Source organism: Primulina eburnea, chromosome 16, assembly GCF_022965805.1.
Source record: "Primulina eburnea isolate SZY01 chromosome 16, ASM2296580v1, whole genome shotgun sequence".
NCBI classification, from domain to species: domain Eukaryota; kingdom Viridiplantae; phylum Streptophyta; class Magnoliopsida; order Lamiales; family Gesneriaceae; genus Primulina; species Primulina eburnea.
The window spans coordinates 11,457,721-11,483,731 of NC_133116.1; the positions used below are offsets into that span (position 1 = coordinate 11,457,721).

At 38.9% G+C, this 26,011-nt stretch overlaps 1 protein-coding gene across 4 annotated transcripts; it reads right to left on the reverse strand.

Annotated features, from left to right (window-relative positions):
* Positions 1 to 5,782: 5,782 nt before the first annotated feature.
* On the reverse strand, positions 5,783 to 24,974 carry LOC140816724 (NADPH-dependent diflavin oxidoreductase 1-like). 4 transcript variants are annotated; one of them, XM_073176146.1, is made up of 14 exons: positions 24,430 to 24,974; positions 23,313 to 23,360; positions 23,022 to 23,177; positions 22,857 to 22,934; positions 22,672 to 22,776; positions 22,163 to 22,254; positions 21,347 to 21,515; positions 21,058 to 21,144; positions 8,257 to 8,331; positions 8,041 to 8,151; positions 7,628 to 7,753; positions 7,323 to 7,442; positions 6,585 to 6,801; positions 5,783 to 6,487 (listed from the first exon to the last, which is right to left on the reverse strand). In XM_073176146.1, the coding sequence occupies exons 1-14, from the start codon at positions 24,634 to 24,636 to the stop codon at positions 5,958 to 5,960; spliced, it is 2,121 nt and encodes a 706-aa protein (XP_073032247.1). In that variant the 5' UTR covers positions 24,637 to 24,974; the 3' UTR covers positions 5,783 to 5,957. The 4 variants fall into 4 exon arrangements, with proteins under 4 accessions (XP_073032247.1, XP_073032244.1, XP_073032245.1 ...); XM_073176143.1 differs by lacking the exons at positions 22,163 to 22,254; positions 22,672 to 22,776; positions 22,857 to 22,934; ... (1 more) ...; positions 23,313 to 23,360; positions 24,430 to 24,974 and having other exon boundaries at positions 21,058 to 21,152; positions 21,331 to 21,475; XM_073176144.1 differs by lacking the exons at positions 8,257 to 8,331; positions 21,058 to 21,144; positions 21,347 to 21,515; ... (4 more) ...; positions 23,313 to 23,360; positions 24,430 to 24,974 and having other exon boundaries at positions 8,109 to 8,151.
* Between the last annotated feature and the right edge of the window lie 1,037 nt (positions 24,975 to 26,011).

Sequence of the window (26,011 nt, forward strand, 5' to 3'; positions counted from 1 at the left end):
CTAGTGAGATGCAAATTCAACGTCCAAATGGTGTTAGCGTTTAATCAATTTACAGGGAAACGTGACAGTTTGCAATAGGACATTTTCGCTGCATTATAAACATTTTATGGATATCAGAGCAATTATGGAGTGTGCATCTAACATTAGGAATTCCACTCCTCCTACCTAATTATTTTCCTCTTATATATGAAGTCAAGTTTAGTGTGCTCGAATAACCTTCTAGTTTTGTGTAGTCCATATATGTGTAGAACACGAAATTTTAGTCTTGATGGTGTATTTTAATGGCTGTGTCATTTGGTACTAATTTTCACTTGCCAAAATGCTTGTAGTATGATGCTAATTGTTCATTTGGCTATTCCTGTGACAATGGATCTCAGATGATTTGTGCACTTTATGTTGTTTCCTGCATATTTTAAGATATTCAACTTTTTAATTTTCATTTATTCAAATTAATGTGAATATTTTAAATTATTCATTCTCATAAAAGGTTTATGATTGGCATTTCGTTCATAGGTATGAAGGGGCTTTGGATCCCTGGATGTCCTCCTTGTGGAATATATTATATCAAATGAATCCCAAATTACTTCCAAATGGTCCAGTTTTTGTCAATCCAGATGCAGCTTTAATTGATCGACCTAGAGCACAAATTATATATCATGACATCAATGAAGGGGTATCACCAGTTTCAAATGCCACAGGTTACTTGTTTCTTAGATATTTGGTGAACTTGAAAGTCCAACAAGTCTTCCATATTTCATTGTTTCATTATTCCTCGATATTATAATGCATTGATGATATCCGAAGTTTTTATTTTATTAGAAATATGTCTATGTTTCTGCCACTATAAGATCGTATTGAAGTGAAAACTCTGTACAGGTTTGAAGTATCTTGAGATGCAGGTTGAGAGGACCCGTTCAATGACTCCTGCAGTACCTTCTGGGAAGAACAGGCCTGAGTGCTTCCTGAAAATGGTATTATCATCATATTTTGTCTTTAGCAGTAAAATAGTTGTCGTGATATTCTGTTTACCTGTTCAGTTGTGCTTTCTTCATCTACAAGTGTTTTAAGTCTTTCAAAACTATTCCGTCAAATTTCAGCAGTATAGCATATCTTTCTTCCTAGGGATAAATCCTTGACTTGAGAATATTTGAAAATGTGTTTTTCTGACAGAAATAGAAAAGGTTTCCGATCCACAGGAAGCCTGTTTTGACTATAATTTACCCACAACCTACTGACAAGAACACTGATTGTAAATTTGTAATGATGTATATATAGATACCAAAGTTTTTATGAGGCCACACGTGCTTCCAAAAGCAACTTCTTTTGGTTCATGAATTTGATTGGTTACAATATAAGGACAAAGCACTTGATCAAACAACTCTTGTCTGTTTGTTCTTGCTGACAACATTCAAACGCTTTTTGTTGTTGGTTGGTTGAGGGGCTGATGGAAGTGTGTTTTAGCTAGAGGTTGATCTGGAAACCTTTGACTTGCATTTTTTTTCATGTCCACTGAGTTTTTCCCAGCTAGTTAATTTTCTTAAGAAATGCTTGGGTACTAGAGGGATGAGTTGATTTGTTTTTTTCAGTTCATCTAACTATTTGAAACTCATGTGCAAGGTATATAAGTATCCATAGGTTACACATGCTCCTACTGGTAAACATGAGTATTGAGTTGTTTGAAAATATGATAGATATGAACAGTTATCATATATATCGAATTTGCACCTTAGTGATCAAGTTTGTTTGTAATTATAGACCAAGAATCTTCGATTAAGTAGAGAGGGCAGTGGGAAGGATGTGCGCTACTTTGAGTTTGATGCTGTTCCATCTGTAAGTCATGCTAAACATTCTCAAATAGGCAGTTGTCCGTTTTCTTTTATGGTTAAAACCATACATATGTTCTTTTCTATTAATGTGTTGTGTTCATGTCTGCAGTCAATAGAATATGAAGTGGGCGATGTTCTTGAGATTCTTCCAGGTCAAAGTTCTGCCGCAGTAGATGCTTTCATACAGCGTTGTAATTTGAACCCTGAGTCTTACATAACTGTATGTAGTTCTCCATTTGAATTTCTTTATCGGTGCTTTTTCTTGAAGATTTTTTCAGTGTTTTCCGTGTGCCAATATCACAAATGTAATACTATCCCCTCTTGATCGTTCCTTTAATACTTTTTTCTATGTCTTGTTTAATCATCAGTTGTCCATACATGTTACACGGACCACTGGACTCTTGCATTGGTTACCATGATAATTTTATTATTGGATTGAATGTATGCATTGTATTCGCAATAAAAGGAAAGCCAAGAAGGGATTTGGAGCTTTGAAGTTAGACATTAGAAAAACATATGACCGCGTAGAATGGAGATACTTGGAAGACATCATGCTGAAGTTAGGCTTCGCTGCGAGTTTTGTAAGGCTGATCTTAAAATGTATATCTATTGTCTCTTATTCATCCGTGTTAATCACAATACTTATGGTAAGCTGATCCCAAAGCGTGGTATTCGTCAAGGTGATCCTTTATCTCCATATCTATTTGTTTTATGTGCTCAAGGACTTTCGGCCATATTATCTCTTGCGGTGCGAAATAAACTGTTTCAAGAAGTTAAAATTGCCCATAATTGTCAAGAAATCTCTCACTTACTGTTTGCAGATGATAGCTTAAACTTCTTTCGTGCTAAGTAAACAGAGTGCATACAGCTTCGAAGATGTTTGAGAGTTTATGAAATAGCTTATGGACAAACAGTAATTTATAATAAATTGGCCCTCACCTTCAGTCCGAGTGTTTCTTTGGATACTATAAATGCAATCCAGACTACCTTCTCTATACCTGTGGTTCAAGGCCATGAAATTTATTTGGGCCTTCCTACGTTCTCTCTTCGTAGTAAGCGCATTCAATTCTCTAATCTTCGTGAAAGACTTATCAAGAAGATCAATGGCTGGGCATCACGGTTTTTCTTTGCTGTAGGAAAAGAAACTCTGATTAAATCAATCTTGCAAGCCATACCCTCTTATGCAATGTCCTGCTTTAAGCTACCTATTTCAATATGCCATGAACTGGAGCAGTTGTGCGCTAAATTTTGGTGGAATAAAACAACCGATGGAGAGGGAATGCATTGGGCTAGCTGGAGGAAATTATGTAGACCGAAACAATATGGAGGTATGGGGTTTCGTAATCTCTCTGAATTTAATCGTGCTTTTCTTGCTAAACAGGTATGGAAAATTATTACGGATCCTTCCTCGCTTATGGCACAAACGCTCAAATCTCGATATTTTAAAGATTGTGACATTATGGATGCTATTTTAGGATCGAATCCATCCTACATATGTCGATCGATCCTTTGGAGTCGAGATCTTACTCAAAAAGGATTAATGTGGAGAGTGGGGAATGGATCCCACATCAATGCACTTATTGATCGTTGGATTCCTAATCTCTTTTCTGGGAAAAGCTCGATGGCAGGCTCAAGTGGTTGAGTAAGGTTCAAGAACTTATTTCATGTGACAGAACGTGGAATGAAGTTGAGGTACGCTCCAAATTTCCTTCGTTCGAAGCAGAATGTATTCTTGATATACCTCTGAGAAATCAGCACACTGAAGATGATAGATTCTGGAAGTGGGGAAAGAAAGGCAAGTACACAGTTAAATCAGGCTACCTGGATCAAATTGGATGCTTCGATCCACATGAATCTCTATCGCATTCTCGTTGGAAAAGCGGTGGAAAAAGATTTGGCAGCTAAACATCCCACATAAAGTTCGAATATTTTTTTGGTGTGCGAGCAATGAATTAATTCCCACTTAACTGAACTTGTTTAGAAGACATTTACATACCAATAGATGTTGTTTTTATTGTAGCTCTTCGAATGCTTCAACAAGCCATTGTCTAATCTTTTGCCCCCTTGTAAGGCATATCTAGAAAGGTACGCTTTTTTGGCCATATCTAAAGAAATGTGGTGTGTTGTCGTTTATATCATGTGAGTTGTGCCTAATGGATAAAGTTTCACCTGCTGAATTTGAATTGTTTGCAATGCTGGCTTGGGAAATTTGGAAAGAGATTTGTATTTTAAAACATAATAGCCATATTCCCAACAAATGTATTAAAGTTGAGTGGGTTATGTCGTATCTTGAGCAGTTTAGAACAGCTAGATGTGCTTGAAATTTAGCTTCAGGGGAGGTTCAGAGTAGCAGGGATATGAGGTGGGTGCCTCCTCCGTTGGGGCAGTGGCGACTTGATGTCGATGCTGAGTTTAATGATACTGTTGGTAAATATAGTGTGGGTGCTGTGATTCAAAATCATTTTCGAATTATTTTTGCTGCCTCAGCCATTGGCATACGAAAACCAGGATCAGTGTTGGAGGCAGAACTCTCGGCTATTCATTTTGGGTTGATGCTTGCTGTGAGAGGTAACTTTTCTGATGTTTGGGTTTTCTCGAACTCCTGTAATGCTGTTAAAGAGGTGACGTCGAAGTCTGAGGCTCGCAACCATCAAGGACTGTTAGTCTTGAACATATTGGATATTTTAACTTCTGGTAGATTTAAAAAGTTAGATCATGTTAGTAGAAATGCAAACAAGTTAGCGCACTGTTTAGCGCGTTTTGCTTTATCTCATCCTTCTCGTTCATGTTGGATGGAAGATTTTTACCCATCGTGATTGATGGATTTAGCTACTGTTGATTTAATTAATGTATAATATCTGATTTTCCCACAAAAAAAAGTGATTCGAATTCTCTCAAACTGACACGAAACTAGTCTGAACATCGCACTGATAATAATTAATAACACAAGGGAGGTAAACCCAAAAAATTTGGAAGTTGATTCAAGAGGCAAACCCAAAAAATTTCTATAAGACACATGAAAATTTAAAAGTCTCTTCGTCCAGTTAAGAGGGTCTGCCTGGATCATCACGTGAGCAGTTTCCTTATGACGGTGAATATAATATTATTTGTTAAGAAAAAATATAATATAAAAAATGAAAAGGGTAAAATAAGAAAGAAAGTTGGTGTTCTCATAGAGCGGTTATTATTAGGGGCTCAACTATAATAAAATAGTAAATAGTAAATATAAAAAATTAAAAAGGGTAAAACAGGAAAGAAAGTTGGTGTCTTCACAGAGCAGTTATTATTAGGGTCTCATACTTAATATAATAGTATAGACAATTTTCATTTTTTAACTTTTACAAAAATACAGTTTATTTTTTTCCTTCATAATTTATAGATAGATAATTATTGTTTCCCAAATTTGTTTCATCGTACTACATTTTAAGACAACTGTATTTTCCTTCCAAACATCATATATACACTAGTAAATGTGGCACACACGTTGCGTGTGTCCTGAATACATGTGGCTAATATATTAAATATTCAAGATATTACAACATAATGACGTCACAACATAAAGAAGAGAGTTTATTTTTCGCGGTGGCTAGTTTGGAGAAGAAATAATATTATTTTTCACGTGAGCAGTTTCTTTATGACGGTGAATATAATATTATTTGTTAAGAAAAAATATAATATAAAAAATGAGAAAGGGTAAAATAGGAAAGAAAGTTGATGTCCTCATAGAGACGGTTATTATTAGGGGTTCAACTATAATAAAATAGTAAATATACAAAATTAAAAAAGGTAAAACAGGAAATAAAGTTGGTGTCCTCATAGAGCGGTTATTATTAGGTCCTCATACTTAATATAATAGTATAGATACACACACACACACACGATGTTTCATATCTTTGATTGTGATAAATTGATCACGAATATATTATATTTACATCTTTTTCCTTCAACATTTCAAATACCGAAAAATAATAATGCATATATAAATGTAATTCAAAAATATCAAAGTTAGAATATCGCAAGAATCAATTTCTCAGACCAATAATGTTCCTAATCTCTTTTCCAACCATTTTCTTGTATTTAAATGAGAGAATCAACTCTATTAAAAAAATAAGAAGAGAAAATCAACTATTTTCAAGACCAGGCTTCGACATAATACTTGCCGGCCTTCTCCAGTGCTCGAATCCATCTCGAAGCAACCTCTTTCGAAACCCCACTTTCAGCAGAAACTATATCTTCAAAGGCTGATAATACATCTGAAGGCATCTTATTTGACGATCCAGCAATGTACACAGAAGCACCTTGACTAAGCAAACCCCATATCTTAGTGCTTTGCTCCTTAATTTTGTGTTGCACATACACTTTCCGTGGCTGGTCCCTTGAAAACGCAGCATAGAATCCTCCACCCTTGTCTTCGGATAGTACCCCTCCGTTCTGTGAATGTTTCATCCAAAAATCTTGATAGAGAAAGTCATTGTCTCTGTTTCTGCATCCGAAGAAAAAAATCATCGGAGCTGTTGGGTCAGATTCATTTTGAAGTGCTCTTACTTCCACAAATCCACGAAAAGGTGCACATCCCGTTCCAGGACCAATGAGGATAAGAGGAAGGGATGGCGGTGGAGGAGGAAGCGAACCTTTCTTAAACCACACTGCTACTAGTACATCTGATGAAGATTAAATACAATTTGTGAAAGTATATAACAAGAGACTAAGATTTTCTTGGTATAATAGATAGAAGTCAGAATATGATAATGGACTCACTCTGCTGAGGATCAAGACTGGCTAGCCAAGACGAGCAAAGACCTGAACGCTTCCTCTTGTATGGGGTCTTCCACGTGACCACACTTACCGTTAAGTGCACTTGATTTGGATGAGCTGAATGACAAGAAGAGATGGAGAAGGCCCTTGTTTTTAATGGAGGAACCAACTGTACCAACCATTCGAAGGGCATTTGCACAGAAGGGAAATCCTCCAATACCTACATTACATTACAGCTCCGGTGAAAAATGAGTAAGAATGCAGAGTAGAAAAGAGTTCATAAATTCTCCTCGTCCTTCTAACATAAATATGAAGCACTTGAACCTATCAAAGAGCACGTTATCTGAAAACCTAAAAAAGATTACCTATTATATCTCTGATATGAAGCAATATTTAAAGACGATGCTCTTATTTTTCCTTTGATCATCAATAGAAAGAAATCACAGTTTATGAGTACAAAACAAAATTATTTCCTTGATGCAAATGGTTTAGTGGTATATTTTCCGAAATATAACAGGTCAGAAATAAAAGTTGCAAACCAAGGACACTACCATTTTCCCGGGACAAGATGAAACATCAAAGGAGAATATCAGACAAACGTCTTGCATTTTCCAGGGTTGATTGCATAGTACATTTTACACGTAAAAAGACGTTGAAAAAGGTTTACATAAGAAATAAGAAAATCTAAAGGACAAATGAATGCAAAATAATACTTGTAGAAAATTAACAATATCCTGTCACCTCTAAAACAGTCCTTCGCTCCTTCTGGTTGTATTGGTATAGATCATCTCTTCCTTCTGGCGAGGCAAAATATTGAAGCCTTTCCTTCTCATGTTCAGCACTGGCAAAAAAACTCATGACCTAAAGAAGCCCATAGATTAGAAACAACTGAATGTGTTATGGAGAACATCAGAAACAATTGTCTTGATAATAAAGCAGATGTGCAAGATTAAGATATTGCGACACAAGATACACCAATCAATCATATCTTCAATTCAGAATAAATTGACAAAGCAAAAGATACAAATCAATTGGTACAAGCTTACCTCAAAGAAGTAACGTCTAGGAGAAGCTGAGGCCACATCCATATTCAGCTCAACAAAAGTTTTTAGTTTCACAGGGAACAGGGAGGTATTTATCCCAGCTTTATTCCCTTTATCTCGCGGCTGAATCTAAAGACAAGTATTGTAATGAAAATAAAATTGGAGAACTAGTTAAACAAACCAAATCCACTTAGATAAAGCACCAAGCAGCAATTTATCATGGTAACCAATGCAAGAGTCCAGTGGTCCGTGTAACATGTATGGACAACTGATGATTAAACAAGACATAGAAAAAAGTATTAAAGGAACGATCAAGAGGGGATAGTATTACATTTGTGATATTGGCACACGGAAAACACTGAAAAAATCTTCAAGAAAAAACACCGATAAAGAAATTCAAATGGAGAACTACATACAGTTATGTAAGACTCAGGGTTCAAATTACAACGCTGTATGAAAGCATCTACTGCGGCAGAACTTTGACCTGGAAGAATCTCAAGAACATCGCCCACTTCATATTCTATTGACTGCAGACATGAACACAACGCATTAATAGAAAAGAACATATGTATGGTTTTAACCATAAAAGAAAACGGACAACTGCCTATTTGAGAATGTTTAGCATGACTTACAGATGAAACAGCATCGAACTCAAAGTGGCGCACATCCTTCCCACTGCCCTCTCTACTTAATCGAAGATTCTTGGTCTATAATTACAAACAAACTTGATCACTAAGGTGCAAATTCGATATATATGATAACTGTTCATATCTATCATATTTTCAAACAACTCAATACTCATGTTTACCAGTAGGAGCATGTGTAACCTATGGATACTTATATAACTTGCACATGAGTTTCAAATAGACAGATGAACTGAAAAAAACAAATCAACTCATCCCTCTAGTACCCAAGCATTTCTTAAGACAATTAACTAGCTGGGAAAAACTCAGTGCACATGAAACAAAATGCAAGTCAAAGGTTTCCAGATCAACCTGTAGCTAAAACACACTTCCATCAGCCCCTCAACCAACCAACAACAAAAAGCATTTGAATGTTGTCAGCAAGAACAAACAGACAAGAGTTGTTTGATCAAGTGCTTTGTCATTATATTGTAACCAATCAAATTCATGAACCAAAAGAAGTTGATTTTGGAAGCACGTGTGGCCTCATAAAAACTTTGGTATCTATATATACATCATTACAAATTTACAATCAGTGTTCTTGTCAGTAGGTTGTGGGTAAATTATAGTCAAAACAGGCTTCCTGTGGATCGGAAACCTTTTCTATTTCTGTCAGAAAAACACACTTTCAAATATTCTCAAGTCAAGGATTTATCCCTAGGAAGAAAGATATGCTATACTGCTGAAATTTGACGGAATAGTTTTGAAAGACTCAAAACACTTGTAGAACCCGGATTTTTAGACTGCGTACAAGCCATGCATAATTCTATTATTTTAAAAATTTAATTGACTTCAGTGCATGTTTATTTTAATACATTCCTTTGAATTTTATTATTTCATTATTTCAGTTCAGTAGCTTGATTTTCAGCTTTTCAGTAAATTCAGTGAGGCCGGACCGGAGTTGGAGCATAGAGATAAATTTTAATATTTGGGAAATATTACTAGAATTTATTTAAGCTAATTAATAAGTGATTTTAGTGTAAAATAAAGTTTTTGGGATTTTCTAATTAAGTTGAGATAGAATAGTAAATAAGTTAGATAATTAGTTTCTTAATTCCATAAAATATTTATTGGATAAATTAAACACTAGAGATTTAAAATACAAGGTTTAAGAAAATATTTTTTTTCCTCCCCACTTATCCTCAAATTTTCGGCCACCATGATTTGTTTAAACAATTAATTTCCTTATCATCATATTATCTCATCTTTGAATTTAATTAGAAATTTAAGTCTAGGATTTTTGGGAGCAACATTTAATTAATTATTGGAGCTTTTCCTAGTCTAGATTAGCCAAGCATTATCGGCCACTTCATCAATCTAGCACCAACAAGCTTTTGTTATCAAACTTGAATTTCAAACTCAAAAGATTGTTGAGACTTGGCCACCCTTTATCCCATGTATTTTGGATCTCCCCCTCCATATCTAGATCACCCTCTCCCCTCTCCTTAATCTCGAAACCAGCAGCCATATTCAGTAGAAAATCGTGAGAAGCATAGCAAGAAATAGGCAAGAAAAATCGAGAGCAAGGAACAAGAGAAGCGCTTCACTCCTCCGCGTCGCGTCGTCGTTATTTCTTTTCGTTTCTAGTAAAAACGAAACCAGGCATGTCTATGTTCTTTTCCAAACCTCAATCAAGTCCTATGGTATTTTTATAGCATCTCATGGTCTCGATTTTTCAGCAGAAAACCGATTATTTGACAGCAACATCTTTAAAAGAAATTCTGTGCAGATTTTGTTCTTGTGCTCCTCACGGTTTGCTTGTTTGTGTGTGTTCAGGTCATTGGCTCAACTCCAGGCTCCTAGGGCGACTTATATACATATAGTCGGATGCATTAGGACCATGTTGGTCCAATAAATCAAGCCCCACGCGTGCTGGAAACTCAGAATGACAGCAACCCTCCCCCTTGCATCTTATGTGCTTCGAAAATTCAGATTTGCTGTCAAGGGGATTGGATCTGATCTTGGCTGCCCTAAGGGCTCTTAGCCATGGTTGGATCACTCCCCTAGCATGTCAAAGACGTGATTAAGTCACCCTTTTAGTGGCTTGGTCCATGGCTCCTCGGTTTTTAATAAAAACATCACAACAGCCCCTCCCCTTTCTCGGCTCTTGAGTTTTGACAGCAGGTTTGCATTTCGTTTTTGTGGCTTGGTGTGGATCTGGTTCGGCCTTGTGCCCTTAGCCACGGTCCATACCACACCCCAAGATGTCTAGGTCGTGCCACGGTAAATTAATGACCACTGGTGTAATGCCCAAGAATTAATCACTGTAATTAGCGATGATTGATTTATCATTTCATGTGATTATGAAGGGATTAATCGGGACACCGAGAAACGTATTCAGAAATAAAATTATGAAAAATAGGGGCATGCAAGACCGCACCCGCGGTAAGGGGAGGACCGCACCCGCGGTTGTGCTTCGGGAAATATTGTGCATCGAGACCGTAGGGTGACCGCACCCGCGGTGCTTACGCGACCGCACCCGCGGTGCAGCAGCGACCGCACCCGCGGTGCTGCGTGTTGCGCGGAAATACAGCCACTTGCTGTGATGCATGCGCGAGTTGTCTATATATATATATATATACGTGCAACTTCATCCTTAAAGATAGAAATCGAAATCTGAAGGGGAAGTTTAGCTTTTGGGATTTCAAGCTTCAGCTGTGAGAAATCCGTCCGTCTGATTTTGAATCCGACTTCGGTATTGAGTTCCTAGCGACGTAGGCTACAACTGGACGTAAGTTTTACTACGTTTTGACATGTTTTAGAATTATGATATTGTCAGAATTGAATAGAATTCATTTATGATGTTCTTGATATGTTAGACATCGTAGAATCGAAGTCAGAATAAGAAACGGACTGATTATGAAATTGTTATGAATTTTCTGAGGTATAGTGATTTATACCGGACAGATTTGAATTGTGACGGGATTACGGACTGTATTGGATATGAGTTATGGATTGTAACTATTATCTGTTGAATTGATATTGACGGGGATATTGAAATTGTACCGTTATACCGTTGATTTGAATTAAATCCAGATTCATCAGATTGATATTGATTCGAGTGGTATATTGACATAAGATTATTGATATTGTCATTACCAGACAGACTGTGAATTCAAGACTTCGACTGAGCAGGAAACCGAGACTGCAAAGAAAGGTATAAGTCAATGTGGTATTGGGAGATCGACTTGAGTCGGATTAGACTTGAGTTTCCCTAAATCACATACTTTACTTTATTGCATTGATATTTGCATTGATTTGACTGATGTACTTGTTCTCTTGACTATAGATAGCAGGTATCAGATGAGTTATCTTGTGACAGAAGTTCCTGATAGTGGTGGAGTCGCCACGGGAACATTGCACGATGTCTCAAGATAATGATATTAGCGATAGAGCTACAGTCCATGACGGATAGGTCAGGACACCAGATGTTTGGTTATATCGAGTAATAGGAATTGGAATTCTTCTATTACGGAATTCGATATAGGAACACCGGATATGGTTATATCGAGTAATAGGAACAGAGTTCCCTCTATTACGGAATTCGATATAGGAACACCACATTTGGAAACCGGGATCCCTAGACTAGGATTGAGTCTAGTCTGAATTGTAGAATTGTAAATATGTTTCAGATTTGGATACATATTACTGTTACCTGATTACATGCTTTATATTTGTTTATATGATTGCATGTTTCGTTGATTTATACTGGGATTTATTCTCACCGGAGTTATCCGGCTGTTGTCTTGTTTGTATGTGTACATGACAACAGGTGGGACAGGATCAGGGTCCAGGAGATGAGGAGAGATCGTGATTAGAGTGGAGGCTCCGGACTTGGATTAGAGATAGGGTTGAGCACTTGACATTAGTGGTTAAACCTTAGTTTATTTTGAATGCATGCAGTACAGGACTTGTATTGTATTTTATATACTGAGATGTATATATGTTTGATTTCACTACGTTCCGCATTTTAAAAAAAAAATTAGACCCTGTTTTTAATTGATTAATTAGTCCTAATGATGATTAAGAACTTGATTAGCGTCCGGGCCCCCACAACTGGGACGACGCAAGATAACCCACGAAAACAAGAGCAGCGCCCCCTCCCCCTTCTCGGCCCTTCTCTTGTACAGCAGGTTTAATTCGAATTGTATGGTTTGGTGTGGATCTTGGTTGGCCTATGGCCCTTAGCCACGGTCCATACCACACTCCTATATGTCTAGATCGAGCCTTGGTCAATCAAATGGCCATAGGAACGATAAAAGACAGCAAGCGAACCGATGCATCACAGTACAGATTTTTGGTGCATTCGGGTAGGAATTTCGGGTCTCTCATGGTGTGGTTCGAGTTGTGGCTGGTCTTGTGCCCTTAGCCATGGTTCAAACCCTTCCTTGGGATGTTGGTAAGGGTCCGTGGTCGGTGGTGCAAGCCCCAATGGCCGGCGGACTCGAAAACGACGCAAGCAAAGCGAGTACGCAGCTGCTGGAAATTACAGCAACTTGCTGTGTCGATTAGGAGGCTTGTTTGAGTTCTTGGTTGGCTTCTAGCCTATGGCCTTAGACTGGACAGTGCCCCATTGAGTGGCCACAGGCGTAAAACATAATCTCAACAGAAAATTTTACCAGTCATTTCAGTACAAGCTCCAAGGAGCAAATATTTTTACTGTGATTTTCATTTCAGATATGCACGTAATTTAATTGCTCAGTACAGATTATTTTCAGCACATCCCATGAATATTTTAATTCAGATTTTACTCGTTACCTGCGATATATGCATGCTGAGTCTTTAGGCTCACTAGACTTGATTGTTGTAGGTGTTGATGAGGCTAGGGCTGAGGGCAGGGACCAGTGAGTCAGCTTGGGTCGACAGTAGTGGCACCCGAGGACCTCAGAGCAGCAGTTACTATTTTTATTTCTCAAACAGTATTTTATCAGTCGTTGGATATAATTTTAAATTGTGATTTGTGGCAACTTTATTTTTTTCTTCCGCTGCGATATTTTAAACTTTGACTTAGATTTATCAGTCGATTTTATGAACGAGGCAATTTCAGTTATTTTAAAAGAAAATTTTTAATTTTCCGCAAATTTTCAAGCAAGTATTTTCGGGCCTTCACAGTTGGTATCAGAGCCTATGTTCTTGTAAAGGGTTACACTACTACTGACCGCGAGAAGCTCACAAAGTCCCGCCTTTGGTCTGTAAGTTTTACGTTTCAGCATTTTATTTGAAGCATGATTTATTTTGACAGCATGCTTCCATGAAATAGTTTTGGTCAGATCTTTTTCAGATTTTCAGTACTTCAGCTCTCATTTAAAATAAATTATGGAATTATGCATGTTAGTTACGTACGGGTTATGTTTGGAACAGTATGGCTCCTAGACGCCAAGTAGGACGCCCGAGAGGGGGCCGTGCCTACCATCACGAGGACGATTTTGATCAGAGACAGGAGAGGCAGGCACCTCCACCTCCTCCTCCACCTCCTCCTCCTCCTCCTCCTCCACCTCCACCAGATATGAATGCCCAGATGCTGGCTGGGATGAACAGGTTCTTTGCACGGTTTGCGGAGAATGAGGCCGTTCCAGTTGCCGCAGCCAGGCCGACAGGGCCCGAGGCTGTTTATGAGAGGTTTATGAAGATGCGACCAAAGGAGTTTTCTGGGACGTCTGATCCCATGATTGCCGAGGGATGGATCAAATCCCTCGGGGTTATTTTTGAGTTCATGGAGCTTAGAGATGCTGACCGAGTTAGATGCGCCACTTATCTGTTCAGTGGTGATGCCCGCTTATGGTGGGAAGGAGCTTCGGTAGCCTTGCATGTGGCTACATTATCTTGGGCTCGTTTTACGGAGGTTTTCTACTCCAAGTATTTCGCCGAGGAAGTGCGAACCAGGCTGACTACTGAATTCATGAGCCTGAGGCAGGGAGATCTATCTGTTACGGAGTTCATCCGTAGGTTTGAGAGGGGCTGTCACTTTGTGCCCCTGATAGCGAATGACGCCAGAGCAAAGATGATGCACTTTCTGGTGGGTCTGCGGCCGATCTTGCGCCGCGATGTTAGGGTGTCTGACCCTACTACCTATGAGATTGTGGTCTCCAAAGCTCTTGCCGCAGAGCAAGACCAGCGAGATATTGAGAGGGACCGGCAGGGCAAGCGTCCAGCCCAAGTACCGCACCGTCCTCCTCCTCAACAGCATCAGCATCAGCATAAGAGGCCTTTCCACGGGCCGCCTAGAAACAATGGTCGTCAGCAGCAGCAGCAGCAGCGGGGGCGCCCGGCCCCGAGATATGTAGAGCACCCACTCTGCCCCAGGTGCTCACGCCGCCATCCTGGAGCGTGTATGGCTGGCTCTAGAAATTGTTTCAAGTGTGGTAGTCCAGACCACGTACTGCTGCAGTGCCCTCAGCGGAATCTGCCTACCCAAGGCAGAGTTTATGCTCTCCATGCTGCTGAAGCAAACCCAGACACGATGTTGTTGACAGGTACCTTTAAGCTTTGATTTATTGTTTGAATTTCAGTATTTTGAGAATTGGGATTAAGATTTGAACTTAGAACCGCGATAGGATTGCATGCTATACTCAGTATTATTTTTGGTATTTAAGTTAGAAGAACTTTGACCTTTGCATGCCTATAAGATTAGTTCTGGTAACTTTTGGGTTCAACTTAGAGTTCCGATCTTTCAGGGAGAATTTTCATAGCCGGCTCAGCCACAAAAGCCTTGATAGATTCAGGGGCTACTCACTCGTTCATTTCAGAGGTCTTTGCGAACTTTCTCAAGGTTAAGACAATTGGGATAGACATAGCCTTTTCAGTAGTGTTGCCGTCAGGCGAGGAGATGACAGCCACCAACGTGATCCGAGACATAGACCTCGAGCTGCATGGAAATCTTGTTTATGCGGATCTAATCGTGCTACCCATGCCAGAGTTTGACATCATCCTAGGGATGGACTGGCTATTGAGGAACAGGGTGTTGATAGACTTCCAGCGGAGATCTGTTCTGGTCCGACCGCCTGGAATGGAGCAGTTCTTAATTGAGCCTGACAGGTACTTTCCTCTACCGCGTATTATTCCTTATGTTCAGGCTAGGAAGCTCATGCATAGAGGGTGTCGGGAATTTTTAGCAACCTTTATATCTGTCCCCGAGGAACCCAGTCCGTCAGCCTCAGATGTTCCGATCGTCAGAGATTTCTTAGACGTTTTTCCCGACGACGTCTCTGGTATACCACCCGAGAGAGAGGTGGAATTTTCCATTGAGCTCATGCCAGGTACGACTCCGATTTCCAAAGCGCCTTACCGGTTAGCGCCGACAGAGATGGCAGAGCTTAAGAAGCAGATAGAGGAACTTCTGGACAAGGAGTTCATTCGCCCTAGTTTTTCACCATGGGGCGCGCCAGTCTTATTTGTGAAGAAGAAAGATGGCACGATGAGACTATGCATTGACTACCGGGAGTTGAACAGGGTTACAGTGAAGAATAAATACCCACTTCCGAGGATAGAGGATCTATTTGACCAGCTACAGGGAGCTTCGATCTTCTCCAAGATTGATCTGCGCTCCGGTTATCACCAGTTGAAAGTGAAAGACGCCGATGTTTCAAAGACTGCTTTCAGGACTCGTTACGGTCACTACGAGTTCCTTGTGATGCCGTTCGGTTTGACGAATGCGCCAGCGATCTTCATGGATCTCATGAATCGCGTATTTCAGCCGTATCTTGACCAGTTTGTGATAGTGTTCATAGACGACATTCTCGTCTACTCCAAGAGTCAAGAGGATCACAGCAGACACCTGACCACAGTTTTGCAGACCTTGCAAAAGAACAAATTATTCGCAAAGTTCAGTAAGTGCGAATTCTGGTTAGAGAAAGTGGCGTTCTTAGGCCACATTGTTTCTAGCAGTGGCATTGAGGTAGACCCAGCAAAGGTTGCAGCAGTCAGAGATTGGGTTGTGCCGCAGAATGCATCCGAGATCCGTAGTTTTCTTGGGCTAGCAGGATATTACAGGAAGTTCATTCAGCGATTCTCATTCATTGCCGTTCCACTCACTTCATTGACCAAGAAAAATGCTAAATATGTGTGGAGCGATGAGTGCCAGAAGAGCTTCGATACTTTGAAGCAAGCTCTTATCTCAGCACCAGTTTTGGCCATGTCGTCAGGGCCCGGCGAGTTTGTCCTTTATACCGATGCTTCGAAGCTCGGTTTAGGCGCAGTATTGATGCAACATGGGAAGGTAATAGCTTATGCTTCTCGACAGCTGAAAATCCATGAGAAGAATTACCCTACCCACGATCTAGAGTTGGCAGCAGTAGTTTTTGCCTTGAAGATCTGGAGGCATTATTTATATGGAGAGAAGTGTCAGATCTTTACCGACCACAAGAGCCTCAAGTATTTCTTTACGCAGAAGGAACTGAACATGCGTCAGAGGCGTTGGTTGGAGCTTGTGAAGGATTACGATTGTGACATTAGCTACCACCCGGGTAAAGCTAATGTAGTTGTAGATGCTTTGAGCAGAAAGGTCGCAGTAATGGCTCAGTTGACGATTCAGAGACCTCTTCAGCATGAGATACAGAGGTTTGATCTAGAGTCATATCCTCAAGGTAGAGTTCCTCGTCTATCTACCTTGACCATTCAGTCTTCCCTTATTGACCGTATTCGCAGCGGTCAGTCCACCGATGAGCAGTTGGCACAATGGAAACAGAGGGATGAAGCCAAGGGCAGTGTCTTGTATACAGTCAGCGACGGTATTGTGAGATACCAAGACAGGATGTGGGTTCCTAGCAGTGATACTATCCGTGCAGATATTCTATCAGAGGCCCACATGTCGACGTACTCAATTCACCCAGAGAGTACGAAGATGTACAAAGATCTACAGCTATTGTACTGGTGGCCAGGGATGAAGAAGGACGTCAGCCGTTTTGTATCCGAGTGCCTGACTTGTCAGTTAGTGAAGGCAGAGCATCAGAGACCAGCAGGTTTGCTCAAGCCTCTTCCTATCCCCGAGTGGAAATGGGATAATGTTACCATGGACTTTGTGACCAGATTACCGAATTCAGTCAGAGGATCCAATGCCGTTTGGGTGATTGTAGATCGTCTTACCAAATCAGCGCACTTCTTGCCTATTAAGACGACTTTCACCATGGTTCAGTATGCACAGTTATATATCCGGGAGATAGTCCGCCTTCATATTATTCCAGTTTCGATCGTATCTGACAGAGATCCTAGATTTACCTCCTCTTTCTGGAAGAGTTTGCATTCGACCATGGGTACGAAGTTGCTGTTTAGCACAGCTTTCCACCCACAGACAGATGGTCAGTCAGAGAGGGTTATTCAGATTTTAGAGGATCTTCTCCGTGCTTGTGTGATTGATTTCTCTGGGAGTTGGGAGTCAAACTTACCTTTGGTAGAGTTCACCTATAACAACAGTTTCCAGTCGTCTATAGGTATGGCTCCGTATGAAGCACTGTATGGCCGTAAGTGTAGGTCTCCTGTTCATTGGGATGAAGTAGGAGAGAGAGCAGAATTGGGTCCAGAAATTATTCAGCAGGCCGCCGAGGTAGTAGTCAAGATCCGGGATAGGATGAGGACTGCTTAGAGCCGACAGAAAAGCTATGCCGATCAGAGAAGGAGAGATCTAGAGTTCGCTGTCGGCGACCACGTCTTCGTGAAGATAGCACCTATGAAAGGTGTTGTGCGATTTGGAAAGAAAGGAAAGCTCAGTCCGAGATTCATTGGACCCTTTGAGATCCTTGACAGAGTTGGGACGCTAGCTTATCGTGTTGCTCTTCCGCCGAATCTGGCCGGAGTACACAATGTGTTCCACGTCTCCATGCTAAGAAAGTACATGGCGAATCCTTTGCATGTGCTGAATTTTGAGCCGTTGCAACTTACTCCGAACCTGTCTTATGAAGAGAGACCAGTGCAGATCTTAGACAGACAGGAGAAGAAACTTCGGAACAAGTTGATTAAGCGAGTCAAAGTCAAATGGCTCAACCATTCAGAAGAGGAAGCTACATGGGAGTCTGAGCCAGAAATGAGAAGTCGGTACCCTGAGTTGTTCGGTGAGTTCTAATTTCGAGGACGAAATTTATTTTAAGGGGGGAAGGATTGTAGAACCCGGATTTTTAGACTGCGTACAAGCCATGCATAATTCTATTATTTTAAAAATTTAATTGAATTCAGTGCATGTTTATTTTAATGCATTCCTTTGAAGTTAATTATTTCATTATTTCAGTTCAGTAGCTTGATTTTCAGCTTTTCAGTAAATTCAGTGAGGCCGGACCGGAGTTGGAGCATAGAGATAAATTTTAATATTTGGGAAATATTACTAGAATTTATTTAAGCTAATTAATAAGTGATTTTAGTGTAAAATAAAGTTTTTGAGATTTTCTAATTAAGTTGAGATAGAATAGTAAATAAGTTAGATAATTAGTTTCTTAATTCCATAAAATATTTATTGGATAAATTAAACACTAGAGATTTAAAATACAAGGTTTAAGAAAATATTTTTTTTCCTCCCCACTTATCCTCAAATTTTCGGCCACCATGATTTGTTTAAACAATTAATTTCCTTATCATCATATTATCTCATCTTTGAATTTAATTAGAAATTTAAGTCTAGGATTTTTGGGAGCAACATTTAATTAATTATTGGAGCTTTTCCTAGTCTAGATTAGCCAAGCATTATCGGCCACTTCATCAATCTAGCACCAACAAGCTTTTGTTATCAAACTTGAATTTCAAACTCAAAAGATTGTTGAGACTTGGCCACCCTATCCCATGTATTTTGGATCTCCCCCTCCATATCTAGATCACCCTCTCCCCTCTCCTTAATCTCGAAACCAGCAGCCATATTCAGTAGAAAATCGTGAGAAGCATAGCAAGAAATAGGCAAGAAAAATCGAGAGCAAGGAACAAGAGAAGCGCTTCACTCCTCCGCGTCGCGTCGTCGTTATTTCTTTTCGTTTCTAGTAAAAACGAAACCAGGCATGTCTATGTTCTTTTCCAAACCTCAATCAAGTCCTATGGTATTTTTATAGCATCTCATGGTCTCGATTTTTCAGCAGAAAACCGATTATTTGACAGCAACATCTTTAAAAGAAATTCTGTGCAGATTTTGTTCTTGTGCTCCTCACGGTCTGCTTGTTTGTGTGTGTTCAGGTCATTGGCTCAACTCCAGGCTCCTAGGGCGACTTATATACATATAGTAGGATGCATTAGAACCATGTTGGTCCAATAAATCAAGCCCCACGCGTGCTGGAAACTCAGAATGACAGCAACCCTCCCCCTTGCATCTTATGTGCTTCGAAAATTCAGATTTGCTGTCAAGGGGATTGGATCTGATCTTGGCTGCCCTAAGGGCTCTTAGCCATGGTTGGATCACTCCCCTAGCATGTCAAAGACGTGATTAAGTCACCCTTTTGGTGGCTTGGTCCATGGCTCCTCGGTTTTTAATAAAAACATCACAACAACCCCTCCCCTTTCTCGGCTCTTGAGTTTTGACAGCAGGTTTGCATTTCGTTTTTGTGGCTTGGTGTGGATCTGGTTCGGCCTTGTGCCCTTAGCCACGGTCCATACCACACCCCAAGATGTCTAGGTCGTGCCACGGTAAATTAATGACCACTGGGACGACGCAAGATAACCCACGAAAACAAGAGCAGCGCCCCCTCCCCCTTCTCGGCCCTTCTCTTGTACAGCAGGTTTAATTCGAATTGTATGGTTTGGTGTGGATCTTGGTTGGCCTATGGCCCTTAGCCACGGTCCATACCACACTCCTATATGTCTAGATCGAGCCTTGGTCAATCAAATGGCCATAGGAACGATAAAAGACAGCAAGCGAACCGATGCATCACAGTACAGATTTTTGGTGCATTCGGGTAGGAATTTCGGGTCTCTCATGGTGTGGTTCGAATTGTGGCTGGTCTTGTGCCCTTAGCCATGGTTCAAACCCTTCCTTGGGATGTTTGTAAGGGTCCGTGGTCGGTGGTGCAAGCCCCAATGGCCGGCGGACTCGAAAACGACGCAAGCAAAGCGAGTACGCAGCTGCTGGAAATTACAGCAACTTGCTGTGTCGATTAGGAGGCTTGTTTGAGTTCTTGGTTGGCTTCTAGCCTATGGCCTTGGACTGGACAGTGCCCCATTGAGTGGCCACAGGCGTAAAACATAATCTCAACAGAAAATTTTACCAGTCATTTCAGTACAAGCTCCAAGGAGCAAATATTTTTACTGTGATTTTCATTTCAGATATGCACGTAATTTAATTGCTCAGTACAGATTATTTTCAGCACATCCCATGAATATTTTAATTCAGATTTTACTCGTTACCTGCGATATATGCATGCTAAGTCTTTAGGCTCACTAGACTTGATTGTTGTAGGTGTTGATGAGGCTAGGGCTGAGGGCGGGGACCAGTGAGTCAGCTTGGGTCGACAGTAGTGGCACCCGAGGACCTCAGAGCAGCAGTTACTATTTTTATTTCTCAAACAGTATTTTATCAGTCGTTGGATATAATTTTAAATTGTGATTTGTGGCAACTTTATTTTTTTCTTCCGCTGCGATATTTTAAACTTTGACTTAGATTTATCAGTCGATTTTATGAACAAGGCAATTTCAGTTATTTTAAAAGAAAATTTTAAATTTTCCGCAAATTTTCAAGCAAGTATTTTCGGGCCTTCACAACACTTGTAGATGAAGAAAGCACAACTGAACAGGTAAACAGAATATCACGACAACTATTTTACTGCTAAAGACAAAATATGATGATAATACCATTTTCAGGAAGCACTCAGGCCTGTTCTTCCCAGAAGGTACTGCAGGAGTCATTGAACGGGTCCTATCAACCTGCATCTCAAGATACTTCAAACCTGTACAGAGTTTTCACTTCAATACGATCTTATAGTGGCAGAAACATAGACATATTTCTAATAAAATAAAAACTTCGGATATCATCAATGCATTATAATATCGAGGAATAATGAAACAATGAAATATGGAAGACCTGTTGGACTTTCATCTTCACCAAATATCTAAGAAATAAGTAACCTGTGGCATTTGAAACTGGTGGTACCCCTTCATTGATGTCATGATATATAATTTGTGCTCTAGGTCGATCAATCAAAGCTGCATCTGGATTGACAAAAACTGGACAATTTGGAAGTAATTTGGGATTCATTTGATATAATATATTCCACAAGGAGGACATCCAGGGATCCAAAGCCCCTTCATACCTATGAACGAAATGCCAATCATAAACCTTTTATGAGAATGAATAATTTAAAATATTCACATTAATTTGAATAAATGAAAATTAAAAAGTTGAATATCTTAAAATATGCAGGAAACAACATAAAGTGCACAAATCATCTGAGAGCCATTGTCACAGGAATAGCCAGATGAACAATTAGCATCATACTACAAGCATTTTGGCAAGTGAAAATTAGTACCAAATGACACAGCCATTAAAATACACCATCAAGACTAAAATTTCGTGTTCTACACATATATGGACTACACAAAACTAGAAGGTTATTCGAGCACACTAAACTTGACTTCATATATAAGAGGAAAATAATTAGGTAGGAGGAGTGGAATTCCTAATGTTAGATGCACACTCCATAATTGCTCTGATATCCATAAAATGTTTATAATACAGCGAAAATGTCCTATTGCAAACTGACACGTTTCCCTGTAAATTGATTACACGCTAACACCATTTGGACGTTGAATTTGCATCTCACTGGAATCCAAACAACGTGAAGTGCTTTCATTTCTCATGTTTTATTGAATTAAACGGGGAAAGACCGTAAATTCCATATTGTAAATTTCATAAGAGCTAATGGTTAATCATCTAAAATCATGTGAATAAATATTGTACCCTGAAGGATGCTGATCATCTCCCAGACCTCTTTCAATAATTGCCAATGCACCAAGATCTAACAGTCGTTTATCGAGCTTCTTCGCTACAAACTACGACCAGAAAATCCATTTATGTCATGGAATTAATAAGCAAGGAAAGATTATGGAAAAAACTTTTTGAAGATGCAATCTGTTAAAACAATTATGACGGAACATTCCATTATGAGAATTTACAACCAAACATATGATACATATGCAATAACAATATACCCTGGTAATCTGAAAAACAGGAGAACCAAAAATTTCCTCTATTTATGGCAATTGAAAAAAATAAGATCAGGCCAATTATATCAAGAAGATCACTTTTTTTTTCATCATTATATTTAGAATTTTCAACAAAAAAATGCATGTTTACAGTGCGGAAGAAGGAATACCTTCCTTTAGAAATAAGTTCATGAATTGTAATAAGGTGTTGATCTAGAAATAAGGTCATAAGATGATTTAATAAAGTAAAAATAAAAACTTTACATTATATTTTTGGTAACTTGAATCACCCAATCCAAAAACGGCATAACAAACTCCATTAAGCCACCCATGTGACAAATTTTTTTGCAGCAAAAACCTCCAAAACCCCTGCCAAATAATCTTGATTATGACGGATTAAAGCTAAGCACAAAAACAAAGAATTTATTATCATTAAACATAAATAAAACCTTAATAGAATCTGGGGCATCTCCTTGTCCTGTGGTTGACACCACAAAAATCACTTTCTCTTTTTTTGGTAAGTCACTCTGGCCAAGTAACCAATATAATCAGCCTACAAAACATTTAAAAAAACTGAAAGTTGGTATGTTCTGAAATAACGAGTAGAAGTATACCGGATGAAACTCATCCACAGAGAGGACAGAGACAGAAGGGCAACCGCGGCGCTCTGCCTCACGACCAACCTGCTCAGCAGCATCTATGGCATTTCCTGTTTCTGAAGCATACAATATCAGCAGATGCGTATTTAATTTCCCGTCCATTGTGCCAATCTGTTTTTGCATCATCAGATCTTTTAGGCACAGGAGCTGATCGTTGTAACATTACTAAAATAACTAGCCAAAATACCTGCTTCTCGTAATCATTAATGATCCAAATAAAAACAAAGTAAGAAATTCAACACGTACATCATTGAGTAAATCGCAGATAAAGGTCAGTGAGGTACAGCAAAACTGCTGAATATAACCATAAATAAAAGTAAATAATAAGACAAGACATTCAACATATCAATACTTTCTGACTGAAGAACTCTTTTCCATTTCTAAATGTCAATTCTTAGGCACCCAATTGTGCTGCCCATATTAACCTAAGAATCAAAAAAGTTTCTCATAACCTTATTCTAACAACCGGATTTGGTAACCAATTCAAAATGGTGCTATTAAATTTTACTTCTTTTACATTGAAGTTTATCATTATTTCTAATGATATGATATTACTGCTTCAAAAGAATATTATTTTTTAAGATCAACACATATATCATGTGAGGTAACAAATTGAGTTTGACATATTTATTTAAGCTTTGGAATCTCTGGCTTTTCATGGATCAAGTACAAATATTTTTACTCTCATGGTATTGTAAAATCAGGAAGATTTAATATATTATTCTCATATATTAATGACACACGCAACGCGTGTGCCTCGGTGGCTAGTGCCATATTAATGTAGATTGATGAATAATGAAATTATTTAGAACTGTTAAAAAATAACATAAAATAATTCTTTTGAAAACATAATTATAAAACTGATATATTTATTCAGCCAAGAACCATCTCAAAACTGCTTGCGATATTTCTAGGCACAGTTTGCTCCCGCTTTTTGAGTTGGCTCACAGTTTGCTGTAATTCAGTGTAAAGAATCGAACTTTATGTGGCAACGGAGTTTTAGCTAAATCCTGCTTCTGATTCTTTCTGGGCACTTTCATTTTTGGTAAATGGGCATTTTGCAATTTAATTTTGGATTGCTATGTATTTGTTGGAATTCCCCTTTCAAAAGTCGTTGTAAACTTGTTCCTTGTTGAATAATGACTTTTTATTCTGATTCTCTAGGTTTTTTTGTGGCTATAGGCTTTGGTTGTTTAGTTAGAGAAGCATTGCAGTTTATGATGGTTTTGAATCCATCAAATAAGAAGTTCATGTATTGTATTAACTTTTTATTCGCGATGTGGAATAAGAGTCTTTGACTATGTTCATGTATTGTATCAAACTGTTTGACTATGTTCTCAATGGACGAGGTAACAAGACTCACCTGCTGCTGTTGAAATACCATGTCTTTATGACACTTGGAGCACATATTCATGGTAGCTGCACTTCCGATGAAACCACAGTTGTTAATGCAAAGAATTGGGCCTTCGGGAACTTGACAACCGGTTTCTTTTGAAGACTCCATTCCTGTAAGTCCTGATATTTTGACATACATGCACTCGATGTGTATAAGGCTATTCAAGAAATGCATCAAAATTGAAGGGCACTAGCATTTCCCGAAGAAAATTCCCACCCAGGAAATGAAACCCAATTGCAAGAATCTATAACATCCAAATCCATATTTAATACCTAAATCAAGTGACCTTGGATACAAAGACATTCAGCCTGCTCAACAAAGAGTTTTACCAAACAAAAGCTTTTTAATATATTCTTTTTTTTAAAAGAAAAAAAAAGAAGCAGAACCAATTCAGATACACAATAAGACACTTTTTGAAGGAGTAACTGCATAGTCGTGTTGCATAATTGTTGAGGCAACATGCATTGAACACATCTCCCATCCACAAGATATTCAATAAAGTAGCCATTGTAATTGAACAATCCAGAAACAATAAAAGAAAAAAAGGTTTACAGGAGCAAAAATCAGTTTATGCAAAAAAGTAAAGTTATGGACCAACTGAGCCGATAGAAGTAAATCAGGCTTCAAGTGCTTAAGAAAGTTAAATAAAGTGAAATAGCAAGGTCCAAGTACAAAACTAGACCTTAATCCATTGGTATTTCAACAACAGCAGGTGACTGCCACCGAACCAACCGATCCCGTAACTTACATACAAAATCCCAAAAATCCTAGATTTCCACCATTCTCAAAATCCTTTAGTTCGAAACCAAAAGAGATTCCATAGGTGAAAAATATTTCAGTCAGAAAGATCGTAACACTTCCATAAGCAGCATAATCAATAGGATAAAATAAAAGTTAAGTACATACAACAAATAACAATCAATTCACGCCAAATAAGAAAGAAAGCAAAAGCCAGCAGACACACGCAAAGAAAATTTTCATCTCTAAAATTGAACAAATGACGAAGCTTATCCCGATCTCGACTTCGCAAAATCAACCCAACAATTTTATACTATATCCCGACCCACGAGAAAAAGGAATACGAGCGAAAGATTCAATCTTTTTACGAAATTAACAAAACCCATGAGCAGATCACAAAACCGAGTGAATTTTTTGCAAAAGAAAAAAAAACAGATTAAAAAGCCCAAAAGCGCGGATAATACCTCGACTGAGAGATAATTGGAGCAGTTTGAGGGCTCAAAAAAGAAAAAGTAGGAATAGAGAAAGAACACCGCAGAGGAGAGTAATTTCTTACTGAATAACCAATTTTTCTCTCTTCGAAATTCGTTTAAGAAATCGAATTGAATATGTAGATATCTTTTGATAGGTTGCATGCGATACCCATTTATTCATGTATTGTATCAAACTGTGCCTAGAAATATCGCAAGAAGTTTTGAGATGGTTCTTGGCTGGATAAATATATCAATTTTATAATTATGTTTTCAAAAGAAATATTTTATGTTATTTTTTAACAGTTCTGTTTGCACAATATTTGGTATTTGCGGGCGTG

What these genes read in the sequence shown, in the direction of transcription:
- LOC140816724 (XM_073176146.1), bottom strand. Translation starts at nt 24,636, where the DNA reads ATGCATTTCTTGAATAGCCTTATACACATCGAGTGCATGTATGTCAAA. An exon ending in TGGTATTTCAACAGCAGCAG is followed by an intron (nt 23,361 to 24,429) that starts GTGAGTCTTGTT and finishes GGTTATATTCAG; the next exon opens with CAGTTTTGCTGTACCTCACT. An exon ending in CTAGACGTTACTTCTTTGAG is followed by an intron (nt 7,443 to 7,627) that starts GTAAGCTTGTAC and finishes GGGCTTCTTTAG; the next exon opens with GTCATGAGTTTTTTTGCCAG.